Below are 26,679 nucleotides of genomic sequence, written 5' to 3'. Positions count from 1 at the left end.
CATCTGGCACCAACACTGTTTAATTATACATGTATACATTATACATCATCTGGCACCAACACTGTTTGATTATACATGTATACATTATACATTACTTCATCTGGCACCAACACTGTTTAATTATACATGTATATATTACTTCATCTGGCACCAACACTGTTTAATTATACATGTATAAATTATACATTACTTCATCTGGCACCAACACTGTTTAATTATACATGTATACATTACTTCATCTGGCACCAACACTGTTTAATTATACATGTATACATTACTTCATCTGGCACCAACACTGTTTAATTATACATGTATACATTATACATCATCTGGCACCAACACTGTTTGATTATACATGTATACATTATACATTACTTCATCTGGCACCAACACTGTTTAGTTATACATGTATATATTACTTCATCTGGCACCAACACTGTTTAATTATACATGTATACATTATACATTACTTCATCTGGCACCAACACTGTTGTTTAATTATACATGTATACATTACTTCATCTGGCACCAACACTGTTTAATTATACATGTATACTGTAACGGCGTTCTTCGTTTGATGAAGGAGAGTCGGACCGAAATGCAGCGTGGTGGTTAATCATGATCTTAAATGAAAACTAATGACGATACATGAAAAACATATAAATACAAAAAACAACGAACGGAACGTGAAACTTATTACAGCCTATCTGGTGAACACTACACAGAGACAGGAACAATCACCCACGAAATACAAAGTGAAACTCAGGCTACCTAAATACGGTTCCCAATCCGAGACAATGAGAATCACCTGACTCCGATTGAGAACCGCCTCAGGCAGCCAAGCCTATACTAGACACACCCCTAATTAACCACAATCAGAATGCCTACAAAAACCCCACTAAGACAATACAATAACCCCATGTCACACCCCGGCCTGAACAAATAATTAAAGAAAACACAAAATACTAAGACCAAGGCGTGACGTATACATTATACATCATCTGGCACCAACACTGTTTGATTATACATGTATACATTATACATTACTTCATCCGGCACCAACACTGTTTAATTATACATGTATACATTATACATTACTTCATCTGTAACCAACACTGTTTAATTATACATGTATACATTATACATCATCTGGCACCAACACTGTTTGATTATACATGTATACATTATACATTACTTCATCATCTAGCACCAACACTGTTTAATTATACATGTATATATTACTTCATCTGGCACCAACACTGTTTAATTATACATGTATACATTATACATTACTTCATCTGGCACCAACACTGTTTAATTATACATGTATACATTATACATTACTTCATCTGGCACCAACACTGTTTAATTATACATGTATACATTACTTCATCTAGCACCAACACTTTAATTATACATGTATACATTACTTCATCTGGCACCAACACTGTTTAATTATAAATGTATACATTATACATCATCTGGCACCAACACTGTTTAATTATACATGTATACATTATACATTACTTCATCTTGTTTTTATTTCAATTAAAAACAACTTTTCTTCTTTTTCCCCCTTTAACCTTTATTTAACTAGGCAAGTCAGTTAAGAACTCATTCTTATTTACAACGACGGTCTACCTCTGGGGCAGTTAAGAATGTTAAACTACACATATCAACTTAAAAAGTTGTCAGTCCAGGAAGCAAACGTGTCTCACTCTCCTGTCAGAGGTGGTGGTGTTATTGAAACCCATGGTCTATTGAGGAAAATATTTATGAAGAAATTCACCATAGCCAAGGTTGACCACTAACTGTGTTCCTTTTGAACCAGTGAACTGAGTAGCCAGACACTCAGTACTAAACTTGCTCTGTACTGAACTCCATCTATAATTCAGAAAGGCTGCTTGTGTTTTGCTGGGGACTTCTGTCTGTGAGATCTGATCCACAGTCAGTTCAGAACTTTATTAACACACCCCTCCTTTGTCTGTGTTAATGGTGGTCAAACAGCTGAGAGACTAGATGGCTTTAGAGAGACAATACAGGTGGTTAGCATTGTTACTGTATGAGGATATTATACAGTAGGTTACACCGAATGCTTTCCTGGTCTACTGGAGGCCCACAAACACACACTACACACACCACACACACACACCCACTAACAGCACACGCACACTTAAAGACTTTGTTACGAGATCGGCTTGTACCTTTGAACTAATCCACCTGGATTTTCTACTGATTTTCCATGTGAGAGATTGAACTTCATCCTCTCTGTTGTTTTTCTTCTGGTGGAGCTCTCTGTCATTCTCGGTCTGTCTGTCATTCTCGGTCTGTCTGTCTCGCTCTCTCTCGGTCTGTCTGTCTCGCTCTCTCTCGGTCTGTCTGTCTCGCTCTCTCTCGGTCTGTCTGTCTCGCTCTCTCTCTCGGTCTGTCTGTCTCGCTCTCTCTCTCGGTCTGTCTGTCTCGCTCTCTCTCTCGGTCTGTCTGTCTCGCTCTCTCTCTCGGTCTGTCTGTCTCGCTCTCTCTCTCGGTCTGTCTGTCTCGCTCTCTCTCTCGGTCTGTCTGTCTCGCTCTCTCTCTCGGTCTGTCTGTCTCGCTCTCTCTCTCGGTCTGTCTGTCTCGCTCTCTCATCTCGGTCTGTCTGTCTCGCTCTCTCTTCCGGTCTGTCTGTCTCGCTCTCTCTCTCGGTCTGTCTGTCTCGCTCTCTCTCTCGGTCTGTCGTGTCTCGCTCTCGTCTCTCGGTCTGTCTGTCTCGCTCTCTCTCTCGGTCTGTCTGTCTCGCTCTCTCTCTCGGTCTGTCTGTCTCGCTCTCTCTCTCGGTCTGTCTGTCTCGCTCTCTCTCGGTCGGTCCTGTCGTCCTCGCTCTCTCTCTCGGTCTGTCTGTCTCGCTCTCTCTCTCTCGGTCTGTCTGTCTCGCTCTCTCTCTCTCGGTCTGTCTGTCTCGCTCTCTCTCTCTCCGGTCTGTCTGTCTCGCTCTCTCTCTCTCGGTCTGTCTGTCTCGCTCTCTCTCTCTCGGTCTGTCTGTCTCGCTCTCTCTCGGTCTCTCGGTCTGTCTGTCTCGCTCCTCTCTCGGTCTCTCGGTCTGTCTGTCTCGCTCTCTCCTCGGTCTGTCTGTCTGTCTGTCTCGCTCTCTCTCGGTCTGTCTCGCTCTCTCTCGGTCTGTCTCGCTCTCTCTCGGTCTGTCTCGCTCTCTCTCTCGGTCTGTCTCGCTCTCTCTCTCGGTCTGTCTCGCTCTCTCTCTCGGTCTGTCTCGCTCTCTCTCTCGGTCTGTCTCGCTCTCTCTCTCGGTCTGTCTCGCTCTCTCTCTCGGTCTGTCGGTCCTGTCTCGCTCTCTCTCTCGGTCTGTCGGTCTGTCTCGCTCTCTCTCTCGGTCTGTCTGTCTGTCTCGCTCTCTCTCTCGGTCTGTCTGTCTGTCTCGCTCTCTCTCTCGGTCTGTCTGTCTGTCTCGCTCTCTCTCTCGGTCTGTCTCGCTCTCTCTCTCGGTCTGTCTGTCTGTCTGTCTGTCTCGCTCTCTCTCTCGGTCTGTCTGTCTGTCTGTCTCGCTCTCTCTCTCGGTCTGTCTGTCTGTCTGTCTCGCTCTCTCGGTCTGTCTGTCTGTCTGTCTCGCTCTCTCTCGGTCTGTCTGTCTCGCTCTCTCTCGCTCTCTCTCGGTCTGTCTGTCTCGCTCTCTCTCGGTCTGTCTGTCTGTCTCGCTCTCTCTCTCGGTCTGTCTGTCTGTCTGTCTCGCTCTCTCTCTCGGTCTGTCTGTCTGTCTGTCTCGCTCTCTCTCGGTCTGTCTGTCTGTCTGTCTCGCTCTCTCTCGGTCTGTCTGTCTCGCTCTCTCTCGGTCTGTCTGTCTGTCTGTCTCGCTCTCTCTCGGTCTGTCTGTCTGTCTCTCGCTCTCTCTCTGTCTGTCTGTCTGTCTGTCTCGCTCTCTCTCGGTCTCTCGGTCTGTCTGTCTCGCTCTCTCTCGGTCTGGTCTGTCTGTCTGTCTGTCTCGCTCTCTCTCGGTCTGTCTGTACGGTCTGTCTCGCTCTTCTCGGTCTGCTCGCCTCTCTCGGTCTGTCTCCGCTCCTCTCTCGGTCTGTCTCGCTCTCCTCTCGGTCTGTCTCGCTCTCTCTCGGTCGTGTCTCGCTCTCTCTCGGTCTGTCTCGCTCTCCTCGTCTGTCTGCTCTCTCTCGGCTGTCTCTCTCTCTCTCGGTCTGTCTCGCTCTCTCTCGGGTCTGTCTCGCTCCTCTCGTCTGTCTCGTCTCTCTCGGTCTGTCTCGCTCTCTCTCGGTCTGTCTCGCTCTCGTCTCGGTCTGTGTCTCGCTCTCCTCTCGGTCTGTCTCGCTCTCTCTCGGTCTGTCTCGGGTCTGTCTCGCTCTTCTCGGTCTCTCTCCGCTCTCTCTCGGTCTGTCTCGCTCTCTCTCGGTCTGTCTCGGTCTGTCTCGCTTCTCTCTCGGTCTGTTCTCGCTCTCTCGGTCTGTCTCGCTCTCTCTCGGTCTGTCTCGCTCTCTCCTCGGTCTGTCTCTCTCTCTCGGTCTGTCTCGCTCTCTCTCTCGGTCTGTCTGTCTGTCTGTCTCGCTCTCTCTCTCGGGTCTGTCTGTCTGTCTGTCTCGCTCTCTCTCCGGTCTGTCTGTCTGTCTGTCTCGCTCTCTCTCTCGGTCTGTCTGGTCTGTCTGTCTCGCTCTCTCTCTCGGTCTGTCTGTCTGTCTGTCTCGCTCTCTCTCTGTCTGTCTGTCTGTCTGTCTCGCTCTCTCTCGGTCTGTCTGTCTCGCTCTCTCTCGGTTGTCTGTCTGTCTCGCTCTCTCTCGGTCTGTCTGTCTGTCTGTCTCGCTCTCTCTCTGTCTGTCTCGCTCTCTCTCTGTCTGTCTCGCTCTCTCTCTGTCTGTCTCGCTCTCTCTCGTCTGTCTCGCTCTCTCTCGGTCTGTCTCGCTCTCTCTCGGTCTGTCTGTCTGTCTCGCTCTCTCTCTCGGTCTGTCTGTCTGTCTCGCTCTCTCTCTCTCGGTCTGTCTGTGTCTGCTCTCTCTCTCTCGGTCGTTGTCTGTCTGTCGTCTCGCTCTCTCTCTCGGTCTGTCTGTCTGTCTGTCTGTCTCGCTCTCTCTCTCGGTCTGTCTGTCTGTCTGTCTCGCTCTCTCTCGGTCTGTCTGTCTGTCTGTCTCGCTCTCTCTCGGTCTGTCTGTCTGTCTGTCTCGCTCTCTCTCGGTCTGTCTGTCTGTCCTGTCTCGCTCTCTCTCGGTCTGTCTGTCTGTCTCTCGCTCTCTCTCGGTCTGTCTGTCTGTCTCGCTCTCTCTCGGTCTGTCTGTCTGTCTCGCTCTCTTCTCGGTCTGTCTGTCTGTCTCGCTCTCTCTCGGTCTCTCGGTCTGTCTGTCTCGCTCTCTCTCGGTCTGTCTGTCTGTCTGTCTCGCTCTCTCTCGGTCTGTCTCGCTCTCTCTCGGTCTGTCTCGCTCTCTCTCGGTCTGTTCTCGCTCTCTCTCGGTCTGTCTCGCTCTCTCTCGGTCTGTCTCGCTCTCTCTAGGTCTGTTCTCGCTCTCTCTCGGTCTGTCTCGCTCTCTCTCGGTCTGTCTCCGCTCCTTCTCGGTCTGTCTCGCTCTCTCTCGGTCTGTCTCGCTCTCTCTCGGTCTGTCTCGCTCTCTCTCGTCTGTCTCGCTCTCTCTCGGTCTGTCTCGCTCTCTCTCGGTCTGTCTCGCTCTCTCTCGGTCTGTCTCGCTCTCTCTCGGTCTGTCTGTCTGTCTCGCTCTCTCTCGGTCTGTCTGTCTTGTCTCGCTCTCTCTCGGTCTGTCTCGCTCTCTCTCGGTCTGTCTCGCTCTCTCTCGGTCTGTCTCGCTCTCTCTCGGTCTGTCTGTCTGTCTCGCTCTCTCTCGGTCTGTCTGTCTGTCTCGCTCTCTCTCGGTCTGTCTGTCTGTCTCGCTCTCTCTCGGTCTGTCTCGCTCTCTCTCGGTCTGTCTCGCTCTCTCTCGGTCCTGTTCTCGCTCTCTCTCGGTCCTGTCTCGCTCTCTCTCGGTCTGTCTGCTCTCTCTCGGTCTGTTCGCTCTCTCGTCTGTCTCGCTCTCTCTCGTCTGTTCGCTCTCTCGGGTCCTGTCTCGCTCCTCCCTTCGGTTTTTTTCCTCGTCTTCCTCCTTCTCTCGGGTCTGTCGGCGCCTCTCTCTGGTCTTGTCTCGCTTCTCTCTCGGTCTGTCTCGCTCTCTCCGGTCTGTCTCGGCTCTGGTCTCGGTCTGTCGCTCTCGGTCTCGGTTCTGTCTTCGCTCTCTCTCGGTCTGTCTGTCTGTCTGGTCTGTCGCCTCTCGGGTCTGCGGTTCTTGTCTGTCGGCTTTCGCTCGGTCTTCTGTCGGTCTGTCTTCGCTCTCGCTCGTCCTGTCTGTCTGCCTGTCCTCTCTGGTTTTCGCTCTTCTCTCGGTCTGTCTGGTCTGTCTGTCTGTCGCTCTCTCGGCGTCTGTCTGTCTGTCTGCTCTCGGTCGGTCTGTCTGTCTGTCTGTCGCTCTGCTCGGTCTGTCTGTCGGTCTGGCTGTCGGGCTCTCTCTCGGTCTGGTCTGTCTGTCTGTCGCCTCTCTCGGTCGGTCTGTCTGCCTGTCGCTCTCTCTCGGTCTGTCTGTCGCTCTCTCTCGGTCTGTCTGTCTGTCTGTCTGTCTCGCTCTCTGTCTGTCTGTCTGTCTGTCTGTCTGTCTGTCTGTCTCGCTCTCTCTCGGTCTGTCTGTCTGTCGCTCTATCTCGGTCTGTCTGTCTGTCTGTCGCTCTCTCTCGGTCTGTCTGTCTGTCGCTCTCTCTCGGTCTGTCTGTCTGTCGCTCTCTCTCGGTCTGTCTGTCTGCCTGTCGCTCTCTCTCGGTCTGTCTGTCGCTCTCTCTCGGTCTGTCTGTCGCTCTCTCTCGGTCTGTCTGTCGCTCTCTCTCGGTCTGTCTGTCGCTCTCTCTCGGTCTGTCTGTCGCTCTCTCTCGGTCTGTCTGTCTGTCTGTCGCTCTCTCTCGGTCTGTCTGTCTTGTCTGTCTGTCGCTCTCTCTCGGTCTGTCTGTCTGTCTGTCTGTCGCTCTCTCTCGGTCTGTCTGACTCTGTCTGTCGCTCTCTCTCGGTCTGTCTGTCTTGTCGCTCTCTCTCGGTCTGTCTGTCTGTCGCTCTCTCTCGGTCTGTCTGTCTGTCTGTCGCTCTCTCTCGGTCTGTCTGTCTGTCTCGCTCTCTCTCGGTCTGTCTGTCTGTCTGTCTGTCGCTCTCGGTCTGTCTGTCTGTCTGTCTGTCGCTCTCTCTCGGTCTGTCTGTCTGTCTGTCGCTCTCTCTCGGTCTGTCTGTCTGTCTGTCGCTCTCTCTCGGTCTGTCTGTCGCTCTCTCTCCGGTCTGTCTGTCTGTCTGTCTCGCTCTCTCTCTGTCTGTCTGTCTGTCTCGCTCTCTCTCGGTCTGTCTGTCTGTCGCTCTATCTCGGTCTGTCTGTCTGGTCTGTCTCTCTCTCTCGGTCTGTCTGTCTGCCGCTCTCTCTCGGTCGTCTGTCTGTCGCTCTCTCTCGGGTCTGTCTGTCTGTCGCTCTCTCCTCGTGGTCTGTCTGTCTGCCTGTCGCTCTCTCTCGGTCTGTCTGTCGCTCTCTCTCGGTCTGTCTTGTCGCTCTCTCTCGGTCTGTCTGTCGCTCTCTCTCGGTCTGTCTGTCTGTCGCTCTCTCTCGGTCTGTCTGTCTGTCTGTCGCTCTCTCTCGGTCTGGTCTGTCTGTCTGTCGCTCTCTCTCGGTCTGTCTGTCTGTCTGTCGCTCTCTCTCTGTCTGTCTGTCTTGTCTGTCTGTCGCTCTCTCTCGGTCTGTCTGTCTTGTCTGTCTGTCGCTCTCTCTCGGTCTGTCTGTCTGTCGCTCTCTCTCGGTCTGTCTGTCTGTCTGTCTGTCGCTCTCTCTCGGTCTGTCTGTCTGTCGCTCTCTTCTCGGTCTGTCTGTCGCTCTCTCTCGGTCTGTCTGTCTGTCGCTCTCTCTCGGTCGTCTGTCGCTCTCTCTCGGTCTGTCTGTCTGTCGCTCTCTCTCGGTCTGTCTGTCTGTCGCTCTCTCTCGGTCTGTCTGTCTGTCGCTCTCTCTCGGTCTGTCTGTCTGTCGCTCTTCTCTGTCTGTCGGTCTCTCTGTCGGCTCTCTCTCGTCTCTCTGTCGCTCTCTCTCTGTCGCTCTCTCTCGGTCGGGTCTCTCTGTCGCTCTCTCTCGGTCTGTCTCTCTGTCGCTCTCTCTCGGTCTGTCTGTCTGTCTCGCTCTCTCGGTCTGTCTGTCTGTCTCGCTCTCTCTCTCGGTCTGTCTGTCTGTCTGTCTCTCTCTCTCGGTCTGTCTGTCTGTCTGTCTCGCTCTCTCTCTCGGTCTGTCTGTCTGTCTGTCTGTCTCGCTCTCTCTCGGTCTGTCTGTCTGTCTGTCTGTCTCGCTCTCTCTCGGTCTGTCTGTCTGTCTGTCTCGCTCTCTCTCGGTCTGTCTGTCTGTCTGTCTGTCTCGCTCTCTCTCGGTCTGTCTCGCTCTCTCTCGGTCTGTCTCGCTCTCTCTCTGTCTGTCTCGCTCTCTCTCGGTCTGTCTCGCTCTCTCTCGGTCTGTCTCGCTCTCTCTCGGTCTGTCTCGCTCTCTCTCGGTCTGTCTCGCTCTCTCTCGGTCTGTCTCGCTCTCTCTCGGTCTGTCTCGCTCTCTCTCGGTCTGTCTCGCTCTCTCTCGGTCTGTCTCGCTCTCTCTCGCTCTCTCTCGCTCTCTCTCGCTCTCTCTCGGTCTGTCTCGGTTCTGTCTCGCTCTCTCTCGGTCTGTCTCGCTCTCTCTCGGTTCGGTCTGTCTCGCTCTCTCTCGGTCTGTCTGTCTCGCTCTCTCTCGGTCTGTCTGTCTCGCTCTCTCTCGGTCTTGTCTGTCTCGCTCTCTCTCGGTCTGTCTGTCTCGCTCTCTCTCGGTCTGTCTGTCTCGCTCTCTCTCGGTCTGTCTGTCTCGCTCTCTCTCGGTCTGTCTGTCTCGCTCTCTCTCGGTCTGTCTGTCTCGCTCTCTCTCGGTCTGTCTGTCTCGCTCTCTCTCGGTCTGTCTGTCTCGCTCTCTCTCGGTCTGTCTTGTCTCGCTCTGTCTCGCTCTGTCTCGCTCTCTCTCGCTCTCTCGGTCTGTCTGTCTCGCTCTCTCTCGGTCTGTCTGTCTCGCTCTCTCTCGGTCTGTCTGTCTCGCTCTCTCTCGGTCTGTCTGTCTCGCTCTCTCTCGGTCTGTCTGTCTCGCTCTGTCTCGCTCTGTCTGTCTCGCTCTGTCTCGCTCTCTCTCGCTCTCTCTCGGTCGGTCTGTCTCGCTCTCTCTCGGTCGGTCTGTCTCGCTCTCTCTCGGTCTGTCTGTCTCGCTCTCTCTCGGTCTGTCTGTCTCGCTCTCTCTCGGTCTGTCTGTCTCGCTCTGTCTCGCTCTGTCTGTCTCGCTCTGTCTCGCTCTCTCTCGCTCTCTCTCGGTCGGTCTGTCTCGCTCTCTCTCGGTCGGTCTGTCTCGCTCTCTCTCGGTCGGTCTGTCTCGCTCTCTCTCGGTCGGTCTGTCTCGCTCTCTCTCGGTCGGTCTGTCTCGCTCTCTCTCTGTCTGTCTGTCTCGCTCTCTCTCGGTCTGTCTGTCTCGCTCTCTCTCGTCTGTCTGTCTCGCTCTCTCTCGGTCTGTCTGTCTGTCTCGCTCTCTCTCGGTCTGTCTGTCTGTCTCGCTCTCTCTCGGTCTGTCTGTCTGTCTCGCTCCTCTCGGTCTGTCTGTCTGTCTCGCTCTCTCTCGTCTGTCTGTCTGTCTCGCTCTCTCTCGGTCTGTCTGTCTGTCTCGCTCTCTCTCGGTCTGTCTGTCTGTCTCGCTCTCTCTCGGTCTGTCTGTCTGTCTCGCTCTCTCTCGGTCTGGTCTGTCTGTCTCGCTCTCTCTCGGTCTGGTCTGTCTGTCTGTCTCGCTCTCTCTCGGTCTGGTCTGTCTGTCTGTCTCGCTCTCTCTCGGTCTGTCTGTCTGTCGCTCTCTCTCGGTCTGTCGCTCTCTCTCGGTCTGTCTGTCTGTCGCTCTCTCTCGGTCTGTCTGTCTGTCTCTGTCGCTCTCTCTCGGTCTGTCTGTCTGTCTGTCTCGCTCTCTCTCGGTCGCTCTGTCTGTCGCTCTCTCTCGGTCTGTCTGTCGCTCTCTCTCGGTCTGTCTGTCGCTCTCTCTCGGTCTGTCGCTCTCTCTCGGTCTGTCTGTCGCTCTCTCTCGGTCTGTCTGTCTCGCTCTCTCTCGGTCTGTCTCGCTCTCTCTCGCTCTGTCGGTCGGTCGCTCTGTCGGTCGCTCTGTCGCTCGCTCGCTCTGTCGCTCGCTCGCTCTGTCGGACGGTCGCTCAGTCGCTCGCTCTGTCTGTCTGTCTCGCTCTCCTTTGCTCTCTCGGTTCGTCTCTCTCTCGGTTGGTCTCTCGCTCTCTCGGTCGGTCGGCCGCCCATCTACTCTCAAAGAATTGAAAATTATATGCCTTGGCAGCAGCTAATGGGGATCCATAACAAATACAAATACATCTCAATGGCCCAGAAAGAAAGAGATTAGCTTTACATTACAGTAGGATTTATCATGACTTTATAAAAAATTAACTTTATTGAAGATACAGGTCCAGACAAATTAGGACCATATGGAATCTTTTAGGGCTTTCCATCCTCTGTTTCCTCATACTGTTTTCATTCTTTCTCTCTTGCTCGGAGTGGGGACTTCCCCAACAACCATTTATTATCCAAGACATTTGACACATTAATCAGCAGTCTTGATTAGATGTTTTGCCTCTGTGGTACGCAACACCACCTGCCACCAAGTCATTGCATCGTCAGTCTGTCTAGAGCCAAGTAGCTACCGGGAGATGAGGCTCAGTCAACTTAAAGAAATAAAATGCTGTGGAGACGGACAGGGTCTAAAGAGGCACAGACGTCTTTTCAACGACTTTTCCACTTTGGTTCAACGTAATTTCATTGAAATGATGTGGAAACGACCTTGATTTAACCAGTGTGTTCCAGTGTGTTGTTTTGTGAAGACAGGGTACAGTACTTCACTATGGGGACACGGTACTGTAAATACTTCACTATGGGGACATGGGACTGTAAATACTTCACTATGGGGACATGGGACTGTAAATACTTCACTATGGGGACATGGGACTGTAAATACTTCACTATGGGGACATGGGACTGTGTAGTCTTCACTATGGGGACATGGGACTGTGGAGTCTTCACTATGGGGACATGGGACTGTGGAGTCTTCACTATGGGGACAAGGGACTGTGGAGTCTTCACTATGGGGACAAGGTACTGTGGAGACTTCACTATGGGGACATGGAACTGTGGAGACTTCACTATGGGGACATGGGACTGTAAATATTTCACTATGGGGACATGGGACTGTAAATACTTCACTATGGGGACATGGGACTGTAGAGACTTCACTATGGGGACATGGGACTGTAGAGACTTCACTATGGGGACATGGGACTGTGGGGACATGGTTCTGTAGGGACATGGGACTGTGGGTACTTCACTATGGGGACATGGGACTGTGGGGACTTCACTATGGGGACATGGTACTGTAGGGACTTCACTATGGGGACATGGTACTGTAGAGACTTCACAATGGGGACATGTCTAGTGGATATGGTGCCTCTTCTAGTCCTCACAGGAGAGAAATAGCTGCCTTTCTGTGGAGTCTCCACTCTGAGGAATTGTTGTCGTCCCAACTGCAGAAGCACTGCATAACACTAATGAGACCTAATATTCTCTCTCCACAGCGATGATGTCATTGATTTGTTTGTTTGGATTTTGATTAGAGTTGCGATTGGACAGAGTGCTTTTGACACACTGCAGTGTATGAGGCTAAGGAAGATGTGTGGACAGACCAAACTAGATGGCAAGCCTAACACACACAAATTCCCACAGGAATGCGTTAGTCTGCAACACACACTCCCTTCTGAATTGATTTAGCCTGACACACACCCCTCTGAATACATAAACAGGCTCTAGGGAAGGTTCCCTGGGGATTCATACAGTTATGTATGTTATAACCTCAACAACCACTGCGCGCACACACACACTGTGTATGTAGTCTTACTGTCATCACCTTTTTAACTATTTATGCAATATTCTAATAGAAGTAGCCAGCAAGTGTTTTGGCCTCTTAGGTTTTTACCTGATGAATTATTTAAACTATTGATATTGTACTAGTAGAAGCAGTAGGTTTAAGAAGCTTCTTGTGTTTCTGGCTTGAACATTTATTTGCCTGCATTAATAGTTAAGAAAAAGAAAACCCAAGTTTATTTTCTTCTTCCACTAGAAGCTTTTGGCCCCTCTGTATCTCTGTCATTGCTGAGTTAATGTTGAGGAGCTGTAAGTCGTTTCCAAGCTCTGCTCTGCTTTGTGCTGCTAGTGCTGTTGGCAGAGTGAGGACTGATAGAGACACAGGGAGAGATCTGTAGCTGCACATTTATAGCCTGGGAGAAGTAGACTAGATTTCTGATAGCGAGGAGTACAGAGAGGGAGATCTTTGGCAGAGGAAAAGAGAGAGGGATATGTCTTTCAGGAGCATGGAGAGAGATCTATGACTGATGAGTTGAAAGAGGGGTATCTTTGGCAGGGATGTAGTGCGAGTTCTCTTTTAGAAGTGTGTAGAGGGATCATTTGAAAACTAGTGCCTGACCAATATATGCCCGGTATTATTGGCCAACATTGGCCTTTTACCAATATATCCATAAGGGATGATAATTCTGTCCATGACCGATATTCAGTAAATATGATGACAAAAGTGAGTCTCGTGATTATCTGAACACTTGTGGCCATGCTCATGATGTCGTTATCGTCGTAATGTAATTTTTTTTTTTTTTTTTATGTTTCTTTGGCAATTAATGAGATCTCGGTGTGCAAAAATATAACTTTTTCATTTCCCTGTTAAACAGTATATGGGCAGCACCTCCCTCCCTGAAGTGGACTGTGTATTATTTTCTTATCACAGTGTGTTCTCTCACAGGTGCTTGTAAGAGGACAGAGGACAGAGGGGTAGGATTCCAGTTGAGGTGGTTTAATAATGCTGATTCACAGGAACGGCACAGTGTATGGGTTAAGGCACTTTAAGCTATGGCTTGTCAAATGTTTTAACCAAGAGTGTGGTTCTGAAAAAGGGGAAATTAAATGCAATACTAAATGGCAGGTTTAATCTTAATACAACCTCAAATTACGTAGGCTTTAAACAATAATATGGCTACAATAGATAGACAATACAGCCGAATAACATGGCTGCTATTTCACTAATGAAAGATCAGAGGGGTGGAGCACCATCCTCACACAACTGCATCAGCACCATCCTCACACAACTGCATCAGCACCATCCTCACACAACTGCATCAGCACCATCCTCACACAACTGCATCAGCACCATCCTCACACAACTGCATCAGCACCATCCTCACACAACTGCATCAGCACCATCCTCACACAACTGCATCAGCACCATCCTCACACAACTGCATCAGCACCATCCTCACACAACTGCATCAGCACCATCCTCACACAACTGCATCAGCACCATCCTCACACAACTGCATGAACTTGTATACTGAACAAAAATATCAATGTAACAGTCCTCCCGAGTGGCACAGCGGTCTAAGGCACTGCAGTGCTTGAGGTGTCACTACAGACCCGTGTGACCATTAGTCCCATGGAGTGGCACACAATTGCCAAAGCGTTGCCCGGGTTAGGGGAGGGTTTGGCCGGGGGGGCTTTACTTGGCTCATCGTTCTCTAGCAACTCCTTGTGGCAGGCCGGGCACCTGCAGGCTGACTTCTGTCATCAGTTGAGCGGTGTTTCCGCCGACACATTGGTGCGGCTGGCTTCCGGGTTAAGCAGGCGGTTGTTATGAAGCGTGGTTTGGAGGGTCATGTTTCGAAGGACGCATGACTCGACCTTCGCCTCTCCCGAGCCCATTGAGAAGTTGCAGCGATGAAACAAAATCGTAATTTGAATGTCACAAGATTGTGGAGAAAAAGGGGTTAAAATGAAATCATTTGAATAAAAAAAATGTTTATAAACGCAACATGTAAAGTGTTTGTCCCATATTTCATGAGCTGAAATAAAATATCCCAGACATCTTCCATACGCACAATAAGCTTATTTCTCAGATGTTGTGCACAAATTTGTTTACATCCCTGTTGGTGAGTTTTTGTCCTTTGCCAAGATAATCCATCCACTTGACAGGTGTGGCATATCAAGATTAAACGGCATGGTCATTACACAGGTGCATCTCGTGCTGAGACAATAAAAGTCCACTCTAAAATGTGCAGTTTTCAAATCCAATTTTATTGGTCACATGATGTACATGAATTTAGCAGGTGTTATTGTGGGTGTAGTGAAATGCTTGTGTTCCTAGCTCCAACAGTGCAGTAGTATCTAACAATTCAAAAGTTTTGTGTCACAACGCAATGCCACAGACTGTGTCACAATGCAACACAGTCTTAAGTTTTGAGGGAGTGTGCAATTGGCATGCTGACTGCAGGAATGTCCACCAGAGCTTTTGGCAAATAATTTAATGTTATCTGAATGGAGGCCAATGTCATTTTAGAGAATTAGGTAGTATGTCCAAATGGCCTCACAACCGCAGACCATGTGTACCCACGCCAGCCCAGAACCTCCACATCCGGCTTCACCTGCAGGATCGTCAGACCAGCCACCCAGACAGCTGATGAAACTGAGGAGTATTTCTGTCTGTAATAAAGCCCTTTTGTGTGGAAAAATTCATTCTGATTGGCTCAGCCTGGCTCCATGTGGGTGGGCCTATGCCCTCCCAGGTCCACCAATGGCTGTGCCCTGCCCAGTAATGGGAAATTCATAGATTAGGGCCTAATGAATTTATTTCAATTGACTGATTTCCTTATATGAACTGTAACTCTGAAGTTGTTGCAGGTTGCGTTTTATATTTTTGTTCAGTGTGTGTATACATATATAGCTACATCCACAAGGCTCATAGCTAACAAAATACATAATCTGCACATCTATTCAACCACGGGGCATATTAAACTAGGCGCTGGTGTACATTATACTACACAATCAAATGCTAACTGTCTGAAATGAGATGGCAAAAACAACAAGAGTAAGCAAGCGTACAGTTGCTAGCTGGCAGTAAAAACATGAATTAGCAAAACAAAGCAAACTACATCATCGTCACAGAGTGCGTCCACAACACACTCTGTAAGAAATATGAACTCCCATTTCTGAAGGACGCACGCTGGCCTTGGCTAAACAAAGAATGCTAACCAAAGGCAATCACAGGAGATGGCTGAAATGTATCAGTTGGCTTGTGTACGTTCTCTAGTTACTTTCTTCAGTTAGAGATCACCCAGCATGCTCTGCTCCACATTACTGGTGGACATAGCCTTTCATATTCTTCCTCCCTCACCCTTTCTCCCTCCACCCAGCACACATTTTGCTGTAGGGGACAATTTACCCTGGGAAGGGGGAGAGGAGGTGAGAGAGGGAGAGGACTGATGTAATGTGTTGATAGCCAGGAGGTGTCTAGAGTCAAATGCCACATTTTTTATTCCTGGCTGGACTTTTGATTGATGGGCAGCATGAAATGTGATTACCTTCAACAATCCTCTGGGAAGCTGATTGGTTAACATGGAGAGACATAGGACTGTGGGATGTGTGTGTGTGAAAGTGGCATGTGTGCCTGCTTGCTTGGGAGAGATGGAGCCAGTGGGGTGGAGAGATGGAGCCAGTGGGGTGGGGGGGTGGAGAAAGGGAGAGATGGAGCCAGTGGGGTGGGGGGGGGGGGAGAAAGGGAGAGATGGAGCCAGTGGGGTGGGGTGGGGGAGTGGAGAAAGGGAGAGATGGAGCCAGTGGGGGGGGGGGGAGAAAGGGAGAGATGGAGCCAGTGGGGTGGGGGAGGGGTTGGAGAAAGGGAGAGATGGAGCCAGTGGGGTGGGGGTGGGGTGGGGGGGGGGGTGGAGAAAGGGAGAGATGGAGCCAGTGGGGGGGGGGGGGGGGGGGGGGGAGAAAGGGAGAGATGGAGCCAGTGGGGTGGGGGGGTGGAGAGATGGAGCCAGTGGGGTGGAGAGATGGACCCAGTGGGGTGGGGGGGTGGAGAGATGGAGCCAGTGGGGTGGAGAGATGGACCCAGTGGGGTGGGGGGGGTGGAGAGATGGAGCCAGTGGGGTGGGGGGGTGGAGAGATGGAGCCAGTGGGGTGGAGAGATGGAGCCAGTGGGGTGGAGAGATGGACCCAGTGGGGTGGGGGGGGGGGGTGGAGAGATGGAGCCAGTGGGGTGGGGGGGGTGGAGAGATGGAGCCAGTGGGGTGGAGAGATGGAGCCAGTGGGGTGGGGGGGTGGAGAAAGCGGAGAAAGAAGACAGTTCTCTGCTGATGTTTCTTTTCAGGAGACTCCTGCTCTGTCTCTGTCTCTAGACCATTTTACCTCTGGCTGGAAGAGGTCTGTTTCACACTGAAGATGGTGTGTGTGCATGTACACACTTGCGTCTAACACACTTGCATGCACCCGCGTGTGTCTGCGTGTGTGGGAGTTTCCAACCGAATATGTTGAAAGATGTGAAACATGTATTGAGGGGTTGAGTATCCATTGTTACAGGGGGCTCCCAAGTGGCACAGCGGTATAAGGCACTGCATCTCAGTGCTCGAGGCGTCACCACAGACACCCTGGTTCAATTCCAGGCTCTATCACACCCGGCCGTGATTGGAGTCCCATAGGGCGGCGCACAATTGGCCCAGCGTCGTCCGGGTTTGGTCGGTGTAGGCCGTCATTGTAAATAAGAATTAGTTCTTAACCACCTTGCCTAGTTAAATAAAGGTTAAATAACAATCCTGCTGTAGCTGAAAATCCCTGAGAATGGCAGAGGGTAAATTGTTATCATACACAGTTCTGTCCTCTGGCTGTCAATGGAATAGGACACAGACCAGGGATGGGCATTTGACATTTTTCAACTGTTCGAGTACTCGCATGATTTATTTTTTCTGTGTACATTGATATATACTGAGTGTACAAAACATTAAGAAAACTTGCTCTTTCCATGAGACTCTCCAGGTGAAAGCAATTTCAAACCCTGCCTATTTCTACGATTTCTCTTTTTAAAAATCCGATTTTAAACGTAACACTGATTCACACTGGTAAACCTTATGCCCTGACTTTAAATTTACACCAAAAAGTGTTTTTTTATTATATTTTTTGCAATAAAGCCAAGTAGTTGTGTAGAGAGAGAGGTCGGAACGCAATTGAGTGAGTGTGACATGAAGGAGAAAGGACATTTAGGAGAATAACTGTTTGTTAACAAAGGCACATGTACTGATGGAATACTAGAGGCAAAGCACATTTATGTTGTCTGGTTTTACAGTATAAAGAATAAAAACATTTAATGGATTTGTGGTTAAAAATAGGGTTTTGACGTCAGGTCAAGTACTCTATTACCTGTCACAGACAGACAGACAGACACATAATCACACATAATCACACACACACACACAGACAGACACACATAATCACACACAGACACACATAATCACAGACAGACAGACATAATCACACACACACAGACAGACAGACATAATCACACACACACAGACAGACAGACATAATCACACACACACACAGACAGACAGACATAATCACACACAGACAGACAGACAGATATAATCACACACACAGACACAGACATAATCACACACACACAGACAGACACACATAATCACACACAGACACACATAATCACACACAGACACACATAATCACACACACACAGACAGACAGACAGACATAATCACACACACACACAGACAGACAGACATAATCACACACAGACACACACAGACAGACAGACATAATCACACACAGACACAGACAGATATAATCACACACACAGACACAGACATAATCACACACACACAGACAGACAGATATAATCACAGACATAATCAGACAGACATAATCACACACACAGACAGACAGACATAATCAGACAGACAGACATAATCACACACACAGACAGACAGACAGACAGATATAATCACACACACAGACACAGACATATATAATCACACACAGACAGACATAATCACACACTGACAGACAGACAGACAGATATAATCACAGACAGACAGACAGACAGACATAATCAGACAGATATAATCACAGACAGAGACAGATATAATCACACACAGACAGACAGACAGATATAAACAGACAGACAGACAGACAGACAGACAGACAGACATAATCACAGACAGACAGATATAATCACACAGACAGACAGACATATATAATCACACACACACAGACTGGAAGGAATAAGACAAATTCAGCAGTGAAATGGAAACAGGCTGGTCTTGATCAAACCAGATCTTTTCTTGATGTGCACCCGGAGCCTGGTTTGGTTCCTATCATCTGTCATGTTCATGAATAAATATGGTGCAGAAATCTTTTATTTAATAGCTTTGTGTTTCTTCAAGAGTGACTCTGTGACTTTGAGGAAATTATTCTCTGTGCTCAAAATGTGTGTGTGGCAGCCAGGAGTGTTTTCCATTATTCATCAGCACTGTGCCCATTTCCTCAGTGTCAAGTGGTAGGGCTGCACGAAGTGGGCCAAAAATCGAGTTGCGGATGTTTTACAAAATATTGCAATTTGACGTGCAATAAAGATCAGAACATATGTGAGCTGTGTGAATTCTAGAAATTGAATGACATATTAAAAAGAAAAGTAATATCATTGTTTCAAACAATAATCTGTTCTATCTCAGAACAGCATGCCAACTGTGAATCTAACAAACAGCCAGGAGGAATAACTGTCTTAACCCACTGACCAGGGTCTGGTTTCACTGATGGACTCTTGACATAGAGGAACTAAGTCACTTCCTATGTCTATAAGAGAAAACAATTATTCCCGGGACTCACTCAACAAATCACGAGGCAGACATGCCAGACTGTCGCGATTCAAAACCAAAGTTTGCAGGCAAAACCTTTGCAATGGTTTAAGTTAAGGTAGTTGATGTGAAATAACCTCTGATCTCCATCTTGCTAGCTACTATTTAGTATTTTATTCACGTGCATAAGGTAGTGACGTAGTTCCTCTATGATAGGAGTCCATCATTGAAACCAGACTCTAGTTGCTGGGGGCGAGGCTTGGTGTGTGTGTGGGAAGCAGCCGCAAGACGGTTGCGTTTTTATAGTTTGTCAATATTGCAATTTCGATGAGAATTTTATTAACTGTGCAGCCCTACTAAGTCGCAGTTATGAAGCAGCTCACACCTGTTGCAGTAAGGCCCATGACAGAGCTCTGCAGTGGGCCTCCCTCCCTAACCCAGAACAGCCCGACGGTTGACCAGAGATTTCCTCTGTGGGCCTCTTACTGCCACTGAGACTGGCCTTGGTATTCAGAAGACACTGTGTCCGCTGTACCCCTCCCTCCCTCCCTCCCTCTATCTCTCCTACTGCCATCATTTCACCTCTCCTCCGCCTCTCTGGGCAGGAGTCATCATCACCCAGGCAACAGGGTCCCTCTTATCACTTACTTACCAGAGATGAGGTCATCAATAAGGGTCACTGTAAAAGAGATGAAGCGGACCTAGACGTTCTCTTCTACTTTTACTGTCCTCTCCTCTGATTTGTCCAGTTACACCTCTGGCTTGTTTCCCCCTCTTCCTCATCCTTCATCCAAATACCTTCCTCTCTCACACACAGAAAGCTGAAATTATTGAAAAGCTTTCGTTGCCCTTTCTGGGATTTAAACATAAGTTATCCACATGGTTTTACTAAGTGGTATTTAGTTATACTCAGGCTTTTGTGTGGTCCATCAAGGCACACGCACAATGAAGACAAGCTTTCAAGCCCACAGTTATCTGCAGGTGCAGTAGAGGAAATGTAATTTCCATTAAAAAAAATGATCTGCTGGAACTCAGCTAGTGTGCAGAGTGAATCCAGCTGCAGTCTAAATCGATAGTCCTCTACCTGTGAATTGAAGGCTCACTTGTGTGCTAATTCTCAGATCCATCTCTCCCTGCCTCTGACTACTGACAGGAAGATCAAAGGTCAGCTAATCAGTAGCAGAGAGCAGAGTCAGTAGAAGCTCATGTAGCTCCACTTTGTAGGATGTTTGTAGGATTTATTTTTTATTTTCTTTATGCTCTTATTTTACCAGGTAAGTTGACTGAGAACACGTTCTCGTTTACAGCAACGACCTGGGGAATAGTTACAGGGGAGAGGAGGGGGGGGGTGAATGAGCCAATTGTCAGCTGGGGATTATTAGATGACCATGATGGTATGAGGGCCAGATTGGGAATTTAGCCAGGACACCAGGGTTAGCACCCCTACTCTTACCATAAGTGCCATGGGATCTTTAGTGACCACAGAGTCAGGACACCCATTTTAACGTCCCATCCGAAAGACGGCACCCTTCACAGGGCAATGTCCATTGGGATTTATTTACCAGGGTGCCTCCAACACCACTTCCAGCAGTATCTGGTCTCTCATCCAGGACCAACCCTACTTCGCTTTAGAAGTAAGCCAGCATTGGGATGCAGGGTGGTATGCTGCTGGCCTTGTGTCACCATTGTTGACACACAAGGCCAAAGTGTTCATGGAGAGACACACAATGTCTAATGAAACATGAAAATTTCAACATGGATGAACTAATGCCTGTGGAAATGTTGTTTTTATATGCGTGTTATTCCATTCTCATGTGTGTGTGTCTCCTTCAGATTTCGACTCAGGCCTTGGCATGATGACAGGCATGAACCCCATGATGCCCGGCCTTGGTTACGTGCCCCCACCCCCCCTGCCCCATGATCTACCCATCGTTAAGGAGATCATTCACTACCAGAGCTGCACCCTCTTCCCCCCAAACCCAAGTAAGTCTATTGACCTCTTACCCAAGTAAGTCTATTTAATTTAAGCCATCAGCAAAAAATCTATTGAAGTGATGGGGCAACCCGCATGCTAGCAGATACCCATAGACCTATAGTTATTGCGCTAATGCTAATGTTATTGCGCTAATGCTAGCAACTTATTTTAAACTGCACACAAAGGCATAAAAATAATATTTGCTAATTCATCTGACTCTGGGTATGTAGATAAAGGGCCTCATTGCTGAAATCCCAAAGTATCCCTTTAAGTTGTAAAATACTGAACTTCCCCTTTAATAAAGAAGTCATATTTTTACTACATTTCATTCTTAGCGTCTACCTTCTCTATTACCTGAATACTGACTATGACTGAGACCACCATCTCTCTCCTCACAGTTAATTTATGCAGCCATAAGCCTTCTCTCCTCCTGCGTTGTAAATGCCAATATTGACTCCAGTGATCTGGTCTAAAATGCAAGGGAATGAAAAGGTGTCAAGGTCTCTGTGTAACTGATCTGGCCCAGGGAAGTTCTGCAGGGCCTTATCGTCTCCACATTACAATTCTGACAGCTTATAAACTCTCTAGCCTAGCAGTAGGTGTTATGGGTACACACCTTGTAGATACAGACACCATGTAGATACACACAACATGCAGACATACACACTGGTTCTTGTGTGAGAAACTATATACACTCATAGTCCACTGATAGACCTCCTACTCCCTCATGGTTTCACCTAGGATTTGTTTCAGCAGCGGTGGCAAAGTCAGCTACCTCAGAGACAAAATGTTGCTGTTTTTAAGCTAATCTCCTGCAATTCTACATGTTTTGCCATAGTGCAGATAGAACACTTAAGTTGTTTCCTGAAATTCTACACACTTTGTCATGGGGTTGAGAGAAAGAATTGCAGTTTTAAAGCTAATTTCCTGCAATTCTGCTGATTTTGCCATGGCTTATGCCGTGTTCTTATTCTTTCTGAGTACCGTCATAAAATCCGATTTTAAACCTAACCACACTGCTAACCCTAATGCCTCACTAATATTCATCGTCATCTTGGAAAGCAACTCCAGTGTAGATTTGGGCTTGTGTTTTAGGTTATTGTCCTGCTGAAAGGTGAGTTAAATCTCCCAGTGTCTGGTGGAAAGCAGACTGAACCAGGTTTTCCTCTAGGATTTTGCCTGTACTTAGCTCCATTTGGTTTCTTTATTATCCTGAAAAACTCACCCGTCCTTAATGATTACAACCATAACATCATGCAGCCACCACTATGATTGACAATTAAGTGGTATTCAGTAATGTTTTGTATTGGATTTGCCCCAAACACAACACTTTGTATTCAAGACAAAACGTTAATTGCTGTGACACATTTTTTTGCAGTATTACTTTAGTGCCTTGTTGCAAACAGTATTTATGTTTTGGAATATTTTGATTCTTCACTAGCTTCCTCCTTTTCACTCTGTCAATTAGGTTAGCTTTGTGGAGTAACTACAATGTTGGTCCTGAGCAGTTTCCTTCCTCTCCAGCAACTGAGTTAGGAAGGACGCCTTTATCTTTGTAGTTACTGGGTGTATTGATACACCATCCAAAGTGTAATTAAGTGTCACCATGCTCAAAGAGATATTCAATGTCTGCTTTTCTTATTTTTACCCATCTACCAATAGGTGCCCTTCTTTCCGAGGGATTGGAAAACCTCCCTGGTCTTTGTTGTTGAATCTGTGGTTGAAATTCACTGCTTGACTGAGGGACCTTACAGATAGTGTGTGGGGTACAGAGATGAGGTAGTCATTCACAGTGAGTCCATGCAAAATGTTCCTCTACAATTTATTTAGGCTTGTCATAACAAAGGGGTTGAATACTTATTCACTCAAGACATTTCATCTTTTCATTTTTTATTAATTTCAAACATTTTGAAAAACTTATGGGGTATTGTCTGACAAAAAAAATAAAAAAAATTGAATTCAGGCTGTAACACAATTTTTTTAAATAAAGTTAGAGGTGCAAAATCATTGCCGCCACACAAAAAAATATGGAACATGAAGAACTATTTCTGCAGAGGCGCACTATGAAGAGGCTAGAACAATCCACGTTTACTTTTCCACGGCAAACAAAACGAGCAATGAATAGAAAAAACAGACAACCCCATAGTAGAATAGTTTATCTGTTTACCTAGTTAGCTTGTTATGTGTTCTATGTGAGAGAAATATTCCTCTCAAGGTGCATTCAAGTTGCAAGTGTCATAGGGAGGGAAACATGCATTCTGACATGCAGTCAATGCACAACCATTCATAATGCAAATTTTAAAAGCAGCAGTTTTAATGGCATTTGTTAAAGAAGCGGATCCCAGGTTTTCATTCCTTCTTTATTGATTTATCAACTCCTTTAATATGTGTGAACTGCACCATTTTAAACCCAGTGTTTTTAGCAACTGCATGGTTAAGCATGTTACTGCTCTGCAATTTGCAAAGAGTGCCTAGGGGAGATTGGGGCTGAATGGGGCTGAATGTAACACAGGTCAATTTTCACCCCAATAGCTTGGGGTAATTCACCACCCTACCTCAAAATATTTTGGATAGTGACTTAAACAATCGTGATTAGATATTACATTTTTAGTTGAGCAAGAGTAGTGGCTACCAGGAAAAGTGTTGTGAGTGGAAATGGTTGCATGAAGGGGTTTTTGTGAGAAGTACAGGCAGTGGACGTCGGTAGAAATACATTCATTAGGCCATTATCTATGGAATTCACATGACTGGGCGGGGGCGCAGCCATGGGTGGGCCTGGGAGGGCGTAGGCCCACCCACTTGGGAGCCAGGCTCAGCTAATCCGAATGAGTTTTTCCCCACGAATGGGCTTTAATACAGACTGAAATACTCCTCAGACCCCTTTTTGTGTGTATGGAAAATATCTTGTATCTTTTATTTCAACTCGTGACCAACACTTGTGCTAATGCTAATAGCATACCTGATAATATAGACCATGCATAGGCTATATGCATGGTCCAATCTGTTAAATTCATTTTAAGAAATCATTTTGACTATGTTATTGGGCTCATTTCTGGAAATTTAAATTATATTTTAGATGGTGTCAGCAAAATGTAATTTTCATACATTTTGAAGTAGAATGTCCTTTTAAAAAGTCGCCAGAACGAACGGAGCTTCTCTGTCTCTACATAACAATTCTGATTGTGTGCGTACATGCGTGTTTGTGTGTGTGTCTGTGAAGAACGCTCAGTTGGAGCTCTCCTTTAATATCTCTGAGAGAGAACTTTGTCTGGTGACTTTTTCAAAGAAAGCTCACTTGTCAGATTTGGAAGGGATCAATTTCACCCTAAACTAAAACAAAAGCACATTTTCTCTCGTCAGTTGTTGGGAATTCAGGCTCCTTCAGAAAACAGAAAATACAGTCTGGAGTCACATCCCCTCTCCTTCCTTAAGAACACAAGGCTTTCATGTTGTGTGTGTGTTTTCAATGTGAATATTCTTCCTGTCTCTCTCTCCCTCTTGCCTATTATGGTCTTCCCTCTCCCCCTGGTTTTTTCTCTCCTCCTCTTCTACCGTCTTTCCCGCTCTCCCTCTTCTTCTCACCTATGGTCTTCCCCTCTATTTCTGTCTCCTCTCTCTGTCCGCTCCCTGAGTTCCTCTTTCTGTCTCCTCTGAGTCTGCTCCCTGTCTTCCCCCTCTTTCTCTTGCTCCCCTCTGTCCGCTCCCTGTCTTTCTATTCATTTTCTCGCTATCACTTTTATGTTCCTCATGAAAGGCAGTCTCTTCAAGGAGGGATATCTTTAAAGCCCTAATTCAGAGGAAGCCTATTTATTCTCCAGATTAAAGTTATCACAGGGCTCCGTGATGAGCCTCTGTCCCTTTCTGTTTGCCAAATAGAAAGACATCTGCTCAGCCATTAGTTAGTGAATCATTGTGACTGTTGAGAATAGTAAACTCCACTGCGGCGGTCACAGCACCATGAGGATGATGTTTAGAGGACTATGGGCCAGGAGGAAGAGGGGGTCTTTTAGACCTCAACCTGAAGACGATGAAAGAGTATTCGCGGTAGATTAGAAAATATTGGGCAGTGATATAGGTGATGAGGAGAGAAAATAGATTACATCTACTAGGAAAATAAAAGAAAGAAAAGGAATATAGAGAGAATAAAATAAAGGTCAGAGCTGAAGGGTCTGTTTTCTCTTATTTTCATAGAGATCCAAGCCATGTCATCTTTTTTTCTGCCCTTCACCTGTATGTTTGTGTGTGGTCCAGGGGCGTGTGAGGGTTAGAGGAGCCTGGTGAGTTAGTGGCCCTGTCATCCCCAGGGCAGCAGGTCAACAGGCTGCATATGGTGGCCATCACAGGGAGCAGGACCTCCAGGCTACCCTGACACCATACTGCCCCTCACACTGACCTTGATCTGAATTACACCGGCAGTGGCTCTCTCTCTCTTTCTCTCACTCTACTCTTTCACTCCCCTTTTCTCTCGCTGTACTCTTTCCCTCCCCTTTTCTCTCGCTTGACTCTTTCACTCCCCTTTTCTCTCGCTCGACTCTTTCCCTCCCCTTTTCTCTCGCTCGACTCTTTCACTCCCCTTTTCTCTCGCTCGACTCTGTCTTTCTCTCGCTTTAAGCTGTTCAATTCACGTCTATCTAGCCCCCTCTTTCCTTATTTTCCCTCCTGCTTTTCTTTTTTCTCCTGCGTCCCTCCAAACAAACGTTCCAAAAGAGATATTGACTGGCAACAGTAGCTGGCAACAGTAGGCTAGCCAAGACCAATGCTAGCTGTCTTTTTGTAGCTCAACAGTAGCCAGCATATTGCTAGTATGTTCACTATTGAAGGTTTAATATTGTAAATGACTTTCTCTAAAAGAAATAAGCTCAGAGAGTAGATTGATGGGTGCTTCTTGTTGCTCTGGGCAGCTGGTGTATGCTGTGTGAAGTCATCAACTATGTACTGCTCCAGAAGTTGTAACTCGTGGAAGCGTGGTGGTGCTTGAATGAACGGCCAATCATATTGCCCAAATACAAATAGCATGGCATTTACGCTTGTGGTCTTCAATGGTTGGCGACAGAGCAGGTAAATATTGAACTGGAATGCGAAGATGCGCTGAAAATGTACTGTCGGGCCATTGACTGACACATGTTTTTACTGGTCCTGGGCCGGCGGGCCTTCATTATTATCGGATCCTGCACACGAAAGAAAATAAATGAATGTTCTAGAAAACAATAGGCTAAATGGATTTTGACTCCACGTTATATGGGACGTGCAAATTCATGCTCTCTCCATCCAAGTAGAAATTTGACTGCAACCACAATGCACACAGCGCACACACACACACACACAGGTACCGAGAGGCGGGACAGATAGCAGACTGTCAAACCAGCAGTCTTTCCCTGTCATCGCTCACTTTGTGACTGACAGGCGCCAGTCCTATCAATAGATCGCTAGAAGATGCATATTGTTCATTCTAGACGCGGAGTGCACTAGCAGACTTTTTCTGACTAGCAAATTGAAAGGTTGTCTAGTTTAATTTAAGGCTGAAAATGAGTCTGTAATTGGCTGTATAGACAACAGCCGGCACAAGTGGAAAACACTGATGATGCATCTTAACATAAGTATAGGTGTGTGTTTGTCCCAGCAAGCAGAGTGGGCTGTACAGGATGGAGATTTCGAGGAAAGAATGGAGAGCTCTATTGTCATTAAGTTACCGTTTGTCTGTTGTCCTGTGGTGCTGAACATCAGCTCCCAGGATACCAATGTTGCCTCTCCATGGTGCTGAAGATTCTGATCGGCACTATCTCCTTGTTGACAAGTAGCCACCACATATTGCGTTCTCCAGTGTCACTCCCACCGTTCATACTCTTTCTGTAGTATAGAGACCCCCCCCCCCCCGCTGAACCTAGAAAATACATGCACATTGGGTTTTAAAAGCAGACTTTCAGATCATACAGCCATCG

At 47.6% G+C, this 26,679-nt stretch overlaps 1 protein-coding gene across 2 annotated transcripts in view; it reads left to right on the top strand.

Moving 5' to 3' along the window:
* Nucleotides 1-26,679, top strand: part of enox2 (ecto-NOX disulfide-thiol exchanger 2) — a 309,060-nt gene that overhangs the window by 218,246 nt on the left and 64,135 nt on the right. For both annotated transcript variants that reach the window (XM_031798030.1, XM_031798031.1), the window contains one exon: nt 20,599-20,748. In XM_031798030.1, coding sequence (XP_031653890.1) covers nt 20,599-20,748 — 150 coding nt within the window. The remainder of the gene's footprint in view (nt 1-20,598; nt 20,749-26,679) is intronic.

Source organism: Oncorhynchus kisutch, linkage group LG19, assembly GCF_002021735.2.
Source record: "Oncorhynchus kisutch isolate 150728-3 linkage group LG19, Okis_V2, whole genome shotgun sequence".
Classification (NCBI taxonomy): Eukaryota; Metazoa; Chordata; class Actinopteri; order Salmoniformes; family Salmonidae; genus Oncorhynchus; species Oncorhynchus kisutch.
Note: the sequence above shows the minus strand (reverse complement) of the source record. Positions and strands in the feature narration are given on the sequence as shown.